This window comes from Salpingoeca rosetta, assembly GCF_000188695.1.
Source record: "Salpingoeca rosetta unplaced genomic scaffold supercont1.1, whole genome shotgun sequence".
NCBI lineage: Eukaryota > Choanoflagellata > Craspedida > Salpingoecidae > Salpingoeca > Salpingoeca rosetta.
The window spans coordinates 1,096,930-1,105,519 of NW_004457740.1; the positions used below are offsets into that span (position 1 = coordinate 1,096,930).

Genomic DNA, 8,590 nt, shown 5'->3' on the forward strand with positions numbered 1-8,590 from the left:
CAACCAGCGACTGTTTTTGTTTGAAGATACGGCAAATTGTCTTCTTGAGTGTTTTCCGACAATCGCAAAGCGCGTGCTTTCCGACCAGAGTGCCTTTTCCCTCTCGTCTTGCCTCTCGCGTGAACACCACCACCACCAAAGGTGAGACACGAGAAGCAGAGGTGGATCATGCGTGCGTGCGTGCCTGGTGGCAGGTGGCTGCTGAGGAGTGGTGCATGTGCGATGATGATGGAGGAGGGGGGAGAACAGAGACAACCCCCTCAGTGCACTCAGGGTGCACGGAAGCAGTACTGCCGGCCATTGTGTGCGTGTGGGCGTGTGTGTTGTGGGCGACGCAGGCGCACACACTACCAGACACACACGACGCAGTGTAGTTGCAGCGATGATGAACCCTCGACGACCAGCACGTCTGCCGACTTGACCGCAATAGAGAGGGAGGGAGAGATAGAGAGGGGGGGTGAGTGGAGCAAGCGACGTGCCAGAGCATCCACAGTCCAGTTGAACGAGAGGAAAGACGCTGTGCGTCCGAGTGATGCAGCAGCAGTCTTAGCTTGAACGTCGTTCCCTCTTTCTTCTCTTTCTCTTCTCTTCCTCGGCTCTGTTGTTTCCTTGTCACTTGGCACTCTGCGTTGACTGACCCGACCCTCCCTTGCGTCTTGCTTCCTTGCCGTCTTCCTCTTCCCCCCCCCCACAGATGCCTAGCGCCACCGTGAAGGACGTCCCCGCCGACAAGCTCATCCACGCGTATGCCGCGCTCCTGAAGCGGCAGGGCAAGGTGTGCGTGTGTGTGTTCTTGCTTGTGTGTGTTGGTTGCTTTGCCACTTGTGTATGTGTCGGGGCGTGCATGTGCTGCGTTTCTTCTGGCTTGCACGCATGGCTCGCTGTTACATGTGTTACATGTGGTGCCTGTGTCCAATACATTGTGATGATGTGGTGCGTGCTGTTCGAGTACTGACTGTGAGCGCCTCGTTGTTGTGTGCCGACCTTCCCATTCTTCGGATGCACACAGATCAAGCCCCCAGCGTGGGCAGACTACGTCAAGACCGCCCCCTTCAAGGAGCTCGCTCCCTATGATGAGGACTGGTTCTACGTTCGCTGCGGTATGCTTTCCTTATTTGCCACGTTGTTGGTTTTTTTTTCCGTTTGTGGCGGTGGAGCGTGGCTGGGACCAACGTTCCCATCTGCCTGTTTCGCTTGCAGTGCTCTCCTGACTGCTGTCCTCTCTCTCCCCCTCCCTCTCCCTCCAAACGCTCACTCATTTCACGCACACACACACACACAACAGCCTCCATTGCCCGTCACATCTACATCCGTGGTGGTGTTGGCATTGGTGCTCTGAGGAAGGTGTACGGTGGTTCTGCTCGTCGTGGTACTCGTAAGTTGCTCTTTCTTTGTTGCGTTGCACGTGTGTGTGTGGGGGGGGGTTGTGTCATGTTTGGTTGGTGCGGACATTGGTGGTGCGTGTGTGTATGTCAGGGTGGATGTTGTGCCCATTGTTCGCTGCTGTTGCAACAACGGTTTGCACAGCCACGCTTTGCACAGCCGCCTGCCATTGCGACCGAGAACATGCTGCGCACGCGCTCACACGTTGTTTGACTTTTTTTTTTTTTGGTACCGTTCGCTGTTAGGCCCTAACCACTTCAAGCGCGGCTCTGGCTCCGTTGCCCGCAAGTGCGTTCAGGCCCTCGAGAGCGTCAGGGTTCTCGCTGAGCTCGAGTCTGGGTAAGTCTGATTTGCACACACATAACCCGCCCTTCCTTTGCGTGTGTGTTGTCGTTGTTGGTATGTCGTGATTCCCCGTAGTGTGTGCTTTCTGTTGTCGCTGGTGTGCACTTGTTGTTTGCATGGGAACGCCTGTGTTTGCACCCCACATTTCCTCACATCCCCCACTTCCTGGCTCACTTTCTGCTACATGCGTGTTTCTTGCGCTTCTTGTGTAGTGGCCGTGTGATCACACCTGTTGGACAGAAGGACCTGGATCGTCTTGCAACACAGATTGCCAACACGATGCAGCAGGAGGAGGAGTAAACGCCCACCAAGCAAGCGTTGATCCCGTTTTCACTTGACTCACTTGCGCTCACCATGGCTGCTTTTGGTCTGCAATACAACTAACCACCAAAGTACACAGTGCATGGTAGCCATCAGCAAGACTCACGCTGTCAAGAAGAACTTGCGGTTGAAGCGGTTGAAGAGGTTGGGGGGGGGTTGAGAGAGTCATCACAACGCCACACCACAAGATGGGCCGCATTTTCGCTGTGCACAAGCTCTCAACCGCCACCTCCTTCATACCCACAAAACACAACCAGCGCTGACATGACGACACGGCCGTGTCGTGGGCTGCCTCTGGCGTGCATGGCTTGGGCTGCTGTGGCGCTGGTGGCGGTTGTTGCTGGCACTGCTCAGTTTCCAATTGCGCACGCAAGCGCTGGAGAGACTGGCGTGGAACAGTGCAGTGACGCGTCAGACAGTTGCTCTGGTAGCAAGCCCAGTGTACGGGACACAAATGTGTTCTTGCAGGTTGGGGATGCGATTGAAGCAGCCGATGCTGCCAGGAACGCTACCCCTTGGTGGGCCAACATGACGGGCAAGGCACAGCTACACTTGCACTTTGCTACCCCCATCTATCGCACCAACATTCACAAGTACACGGACCCAGACGTCGTCAACGTATGCACATGTGTGTGTGTGTATGTGTGTGTGTGTGACTGAGTGCCTGTGTGCGTGCGTGTGTGTGTGTGTGTGTGTGTGTGTGTGTGTGTGTGTGTGTGTGTGTGTGTGTGTGTATGTGTGTTGCTCTCCTGCCTTCCCGTTCTCCGGTTCTCCTGCTCTCTTTTCCTCGAGCTCGCCCGCCTACTCTCGTTCTCTCGCGCTCTCTGTGGCGGTACTTGTTTGGCTGATGTGAGTCGCTACTTGTTTTGCTGCCGTTGTGGCATGTCACAGCACATCAACCAGGCCCTGGCGGATGTCATTGTGGATCGGTGGAACACCTACGTTGACTCGTTGGACCTGGCCAAGAACGTCAACATGGACCGTCGCACCTGTGAGTCAACAAGCTGTGAGGCACAGTCGCATCTATGCTGTGGGTTCAAACGACATCCACCAACAGCATGTGACATGACACGCCACATCACATTGACATGACTTGACGACGATGCTCACGTTCATGTGTTTGCGTGTGTTGCAGACAACGAGGTGAACAACGGGTTTTACGAACGGCAATTCAACATGCTGGAAGGGCTGCGAGAGATGAACATCCTCAAATCGTTCTGGGACATTAACGTGGCCAAGTTCATCGGCAACCTGCCTGGCGATGAGCCCGACAAGCTCGCCTTTCCTTCCTACATCAACCCAAGCGGGTACATATCTTGTTCGTGCACTTGTGTGTTGTGTGTGTGTGCATGTGTGTGTGTGTGTGCATGTGTGTGTGTGTGTGTGTGTGCGAACTGGCATCCGCTTGTGGGAGTGTGACTGTGCCCGCATGTGTACATCTGCTACATCTGCCTGTGCATGGCCACATGTGTACATCTGCCTCTGCATGGTCGTGTGCCTGCAACTGTGCCTGCTGTTCGATGTGCTGCCTTGTGTGTTCTTCGTCACGTGCGCCCATGTGCACCGCTCGCCACCACTCACGCTTGCGCACCATATTTGCATCGAAAGCGGGAATTCGTACGCGTACTGGGCGACGGTGAGCAAGTGGGGCATCGACCACCAAGCGCACGTCCACTTTGGCAGCGCGGTGAGCGGCGTGTACTACGTTCGCACGCCTGCTCTCTCTGGCGAGCTCAAGTTCCCGGACCCGCGCGGGTTCCCCAAGTTCCCCTTTGAGCGCGCACATTATATGGCACCTGTTGCCGGCGATCTTGTGCTGTTCCCTGGCTGGATGCCGCACACTGTCTTGCCCACCGCAGGCAAAGAGCCCCGCGTGGCCATTGCCTTTAACCTCCAGGTGTGTGGTGTGGTGTGGTGTGGTGTGGTGTGGTGTGTGTGTACGTGTATGTGTTATGTTGTGCGTGTGCGTGTGTGTCCGTGTGTCCGTGTGTGTCTGTGTCTGTGTGTCTGCGTGTGTCTGTGTCTGTGTCTGTGTGCTCGTATGTGAAGTGCGCATGCGACTTCGTGGTACCTGTACACCTTCCTGCCTCCCTCCGCTTTTTCCTTCTTTGATGTCGAACATCAACAACTCACAGAAAGACGCCTACATGGCGTGGTGCGACCTGCCATCTATGGCGTGCGGTTGTGCGACGTGCGTGACTGTTGCGCAGGCACCACCGGAAGCATGGCATGACACAATCTTTGTGCACACTATGCAAGAGCTGGAGTAATGCTGCTGCTCGTTTGCATTCACATGTGGCGTGGTATGTGTTACGTTCCGTCATGTGACGTTCCCGACTGTTGCATCTCCCAATCGTCACACCTTTTGTTTGTTCTTCTTTCATGTGTTACAGCAGAAGACGTGTCCCTTTCCCCTTTACGACCGCACACACACACACACACACACACACACGCACACACATACACACGCACGCACACACACACACAACACACACACACACACACACACACACACACACACACACACACACACACACACACACACACACACACACACACACACACACACACACACACACACACACACACACACCAACAACAACAAAACACAACACAAGCGAGCAGCTTCCGCCCTTGACTGCGGTTAGCGACACCATAAAAGACATCAGCCCAGTTGTGGAAAAACTGCTGGCATCTTGATCATTTATCCGCAACCAAACCGAACGACCACCACCACGACACGACACAAACCGACCAGCTGCTCTCTGCGACGTTGATCACATCTGTCACAACACATTGTCGCATCGTATCACACAAAGAGACGACGATAATGGCGACACTCAACAGGTGTGTGAATGGGATGGATGCGGCATGTACCTGCTTTGTGGTTTGCCAACGGCCTTCACTTGTTTTTGGATGCTCAGCTCTGACACTTGCGCCTTTTCGCTCGTTCACGTTGTTGCTTGTGCATAGCCTCCTTCCTCGTCCCATCCATGCCTCGGAAGAGGACGAGGATGAGTACGACGACGCTGCCGCTGCACAGGTCTGTGTGCATGTGCTGCATGTGCTGCATGTGTGCATGTGTACATGTGTCCATGTGTGTACATGTGTGTGTGTACATGTGTGTGTTTGCATGTGCACTTGCGTGTGTGCATGTGTGTTTTCACGCAAGCCCCTTTCTTTCGTTGTATGCGAAGCAAACCACCTCCACACCGTGGTGTCACTCCCCTCACGCGCGGTTGTTCCGTGATGGTTGCATGTCTTCGGCCACCATCTTGCTCCCCTTGCCGACTTGCTTCTTCCTGTTGTCCTCTGCTTTGATGCCCATTGTGTAGGTGGCGATTGCAACGAGCAAGATCCCTCCGTACGGCCAGCGGCATGGGTGGCGTCCGCGCAAGGTGGAAGACTTTGGAGACGGCGGTGCCTTCCCAGAGATTCCAATGGCACAGTACCCATTGAGCATGGGCCTGAAGCGCGGCCAGAAGCAAAAGTCCTCCACCATGACGTTGCAAGTGGGCCAAGACGGCAAGGTCAAGTACGACGCGCTGGCCAAGCAGGGCCGTCACAAGAACGAGGTGTGCGTGCACTTATGATGGCTCTGTTGCGTTCTTGTTTTACGTTTCCTCTTCGCTGTCATGCATCGCGTTGTGGCTGCTACTGCTCGCATATTCAACCACAACACCCAGACCACGCCTTTGACCCCAATGTCATTCTTTGTTCACGTCTGCTTGTTCTTGTTGTGTTGGCGGCAGATTGTCCACACGTCCCACAAGAACCTGATGCCTGCGGACGTGACTGCAGATGATGACAAACGCCAGGTACTGTGCACTTTATATGGCCTCGCAGGGTTACAGCGACCTGATGTGTTGAGAGCTGTGTTTTGTCACATTCACGCACCGCGCACGCATTGGCACACACGCGCACACACGCGCACATACATCCACACGTTAATGCACATACACCCACACGTTAAATGCACATACATCCACACGTTAAATGCACTCACATCCACACGTTAATGCACACACATCCACCACACGTTAATGCACACACATCCACGCTCTCACTCACACACACCCACACTGTCTCTCTCGTACACAAATTCATACACAAATTCATGCATGTTCACACGCTTACATACACATACACACTCTCATACTCACCCACATGTCATTCCCTCCCCCCGGCACACACTTACTTTTTGTGTGTGTGGTGATCAGGGCCCGAGTGAAGAAGAGATTGCGGACACGGCCAAGGAGACGTGGGATGCGCTGTCGAAGATGGTTGACGGCAAGGTGGCGTCCGCGCGCGCCACCCACGTGCAGAAGAGCGAGCGTGACCCAACATACATCCGCTACACCCCGCAGCAGGGCGGCGGCGGGCACAACTCTGGCGCGCAGCAGCGCATCATCCGCATGATGAACGAGCAGGTTGACCCGCTGGAGCCGCCCAAGTTCCGCACGAACCAGAAGATCCCGCGCGGGCCGCCATCGCCGCCGGCGCCCGTGCTGCACTCCCCGCCGCGCAAGGTCACGGCGGAGGAGCAGCGCAGCTGGGACATTCCGCCCTGCATCTCAAACTGGAAGAACCACAAGGGGTTTACGGTGCCGCTGGACAAGCGCATGGCGGCGGACGGGCGCGGCCTGCAGGACGTCACCATCAACGACAACTTTGCCAAGGTTGCCGAGGCGCTGTACATTGCCGAGCGCGAGTCGCGCATTGCCATCCAGAAGCGCCACGAGATTCGCACGCGTGCTGCGCAGAAGGAGAAGGAGCGACAGGAGGAGAGCCTTCGCCGCATGGCCGAGCGCGCACGCGAGCAGCGCGCCGGCATCCGCACTGGCGACGACGCCGAGGACGCGGAGGGCGTGATGGAGCGCGATGAGATCCGCAAGGAGCGCGAGCGGGAGTTTAGGCGGCAGCGCAACATTGCCAACGCGGCGCCAGACAAGCGGTCGCGGCTGCAGCGGGACGACGAGCGCGACGTGACGGAGCGCATTGCGCTCGGGCTTGGCGGGCCGGCTAGCAAGGGCGTCACGTATGACTCGCGGCTGTTTGGGCAGGGCGGCGGCATCAGCGCAGGGTTTGGTACTGAAGACTCGTACAACGTGTACGACAAGCCCATGCGCGGCACGCAGGCGCAGTCCATCTACAGGCCAACCCGCCGCAAGGAAGTCGACGCCGACGAGGAGTACGAGCAGATTGTAAGTCAGCGTGTGTTGTGTGTGTTGTGTGTGTGTGTGTCTGCGTTTGTGTGTGTGCATGCGTGTGCTTGTGTGTCTGCGTGTGCGTGTGTGCGTGTGTTTGTGTGTGTTTGTGTGTGTTTGTTTTAGTGATATGCTGTCGACTGTTTTGCTCTGATGTAGGTGCATGTATGCGTTGCGTATTGTTTGTGCTTCGGGTGCCCTTTGCCACTGTCTGCTGCACATGCTCACCTTGTGGTGGTGCCATCACCGACACCCACCGCCACTCATGCATGTGCGTGTACAGCGTACGACGGATCGCTTCCGCGCAGACAAGGGCTTCTCTGGCACGGACAGCGCCTCTGGTCGCGCCTCTGGCCCCGTCCAGGTTCGTCCACACACCCGCGGGAGTACCGCACCTGTGTTGTGCTGTGCTGCGCTGTGTTGTGCTGTGCTGCGCTGTGTTGTGCTGTGCTGCGCATGCTGAGGTGGTTGAGAATTGAGTTGTGACAGTGCCTATGTGTTGAGGGAGGGGGAGCTCAATGAGAGTGTCATGACATCAAAGGTTGCCATTGCCTGCGCAATTGCCGTGCGTGTCTCACATGTGATGCTATCCTTCCCCCCCCTCACCATATCTCACCTCACATCATTCTTTTCGTTTCGCTATGTGGTGCTTGCTTTGATGTTCCACCACCTCAGTTTGAGAAGAAGAGCGATGCGGACGATCTTGATATTGGCCTCAGCTCGTTCCTCAACGAAGCAAAGGAGGGCTCCAGCAAACGCCGAGGGTATGCCAACTCCACGTGTCTCTGCCAGTGTGCCTGTATGCCTATGTGTCTGTGTTTCTGTGCATGTGTGCTGTGAACTCCATGCTCCTCATGGCACTCTTCTTCCCTCCTTTCCCCTCCCTCCTGCCTTTTTCGTTTGCCGTTCCTGTCCACCTGCTATCTCCCATCCTCCGCGCACATGCGCGCACTCACGCACTGCCTGCTGCTTGGGGTTGACAGGGATCGCGATGAGGGCAGCTCCAGCAGCAAGCGCGCCAAGTAACGCACCCACACCAGAGCACGCTGCAAACACCACACAACACCGCACACAACGCTTCGTAGTTGCAGTTTGTTCGTGTGTGTGTGTGTGTGTGTGTGTGTGTGTGTGTTCGTTTATTCTGTGTGTTTGGTTCCACCCACGTCTATTCAGCCTGTCGCTTATCTGTGTGCTTGCGTGTTTGTTGCAAGCCCCTCCCCCTTCATTTCTCCTACATGACAAACCCTCCATTCCTTGATTGTGGTCCACCTTGAGCTTGTATGTGTGCCACTGTTGCGAGACACGCACGCATGCATCACACATGCGACAACAGC

The 8,590-nt window shown here is 55.9% G+C and overlaps 3 protein-coding genes across 3 annotated transcripts in view; all 3 read left to right on the forward strand.

Annotated features, from left to right (window-relative positions):
- Nucleotides 1–29: 29 nt before the first annotated feature.
- On the forward strand, nucleotides 30–2,155 carry PTSG_00237 (40S ribosomal protein S19). Its single transcript, XM_004998730.1, has 6 exons — nucleotides 30–141; nucleotides 695–775; nucleotides 1,010–1,100; nucleotides 1,286–1,375; nucleotides 1,629–1,722; nucleotides 1,941–2,155. Exons 2-6 carry the CDS (start codon nucleotides 695–697, stop codon nucleotides 2,026–2,028), a joined length of 444 nt encoding a protein of 147 aa, XP_004998787.1. The 5' UTR covers nucleotides 30–141; the 3' UTR covers nucleotides 2,029–2,155.
- A 51-nt stretch (nucleotides 2,156–2,206) lies between these two features.
- Nucleotides 2,207–4,505, forward strand: PTSG_00238 (uncharacterized protein). The gene is made up of 5 exons (XM_004998731.1): nucleotides 2,207–2,667; nucleotides 2,941–3,040; nucleotides 3,185–3,356; nucleotides 3,658–3,946; nucleotides 4,260–4,505. Exons 1-5 carry the CDS (start codon nucleotides 2,314–2,316, stop codon nucleotides 4,317–4,319), a joined length of 975 nt encoding a protein of 324 aa, XP_004998788.1. The 5' UTR covers nucleotides 2,207–2,313; the 3' UTR covers nucleotides 4,320–4,505.
- A 257-nt stretch (nucleotides 4,506–4,762) lies between these two features.
- Nucleotides 4,763–8,590, forward strand: part of PTSG_11564 (SNW domain-containing protein 1) — a 3,963-nt gene continuing 135 nt past the window's right edge. The window contains exons 1-8 of the mRNA XM_004998732.1: nucleotides 4,763–4,896; nucleotides 5,023–5,092; nucleotides 5,385–5,624; nucleotides 5,802–5,867; nucleotides 6,270–7,253; nucleotides 7,540–7,620; nucleotides 7,932–8,020; nucleotides 8,240–8,590. The exon at nucleotides 8,240–8,590 is cut by the window's right edge and continues 135 nt beyond it. Of these exons, the coding sequence (XP_004998789.1) occupies nucleotides 4,880–4,896; nucleotides 5,023–5,092; nucleotides 5,385–5,624; nucleotides 5,802–5,867; nucleotides 6,270–7,253; nucleotides 7,540–7,620; nucleotides 7,932–8,020; nucleotides 8,240–8,282 (1,590 nt within the window). The 5' untranslated portion in view covers nucleotides 4,763–4,879 and the 3' untranslated portion in view covers nucleotides 8,283–8,590. The remainder of the gene's footprint in view (nucleotides 4,897–5,022; nucleotides 5,093–5,384; nucleotides 5,625–5,801; nucleotides 5,868–6,269; nucleotides 7,254–7,539; nucleotides 7,621–7,931; nucleotides 8,021–8,239) is intronic.

Bases quoted from the DNA above. Each gene is read 5' to 3' on its own strand.
- PTSG_00237 (XM_004998730.1), top strand. From the start codon at position 695: ATGCCTAGCGCCACCGTGAAGGACGTCCCCGCCGACAAGCTCATCCAC. The intron at 776-1,009 runs GTGTGCGTGTGT...GGATGCACACAG, and splicing joins TCCTGAAGCGGCAGGGCAAG to ATCAAGCCCCCAGCGTGGGC. The intron at 1,101-1,285 runs GTATGCTTTCCT...CACACACAACAG, and splicing joins CTGGTTCTACGTTCGCTGCG to CCTCCATTGCCCGTCACATC.
- PTSG_00238 (XM_004998731.1), top strand. From the start codon at position 2,314: ATGACGACACGGCCGTGTCGTGGGCTGCCTCTGGCGTGCATGGCTTGG. The intron at 3,357-3,657 runs GTACATATCTTG...TTGCATCGAAAG, and splicing joins TCCTACATCAACCCAAGCGG to CGGGAATTCGTACGCGTACT. The intron at 3,947-4,259 runs GTGTGTGGTGTG...ACTGTTGCGCAG, and splicing joins CCATTGCCTTTAACCTCCAG to GCACCACCGGAAGCATGGCA.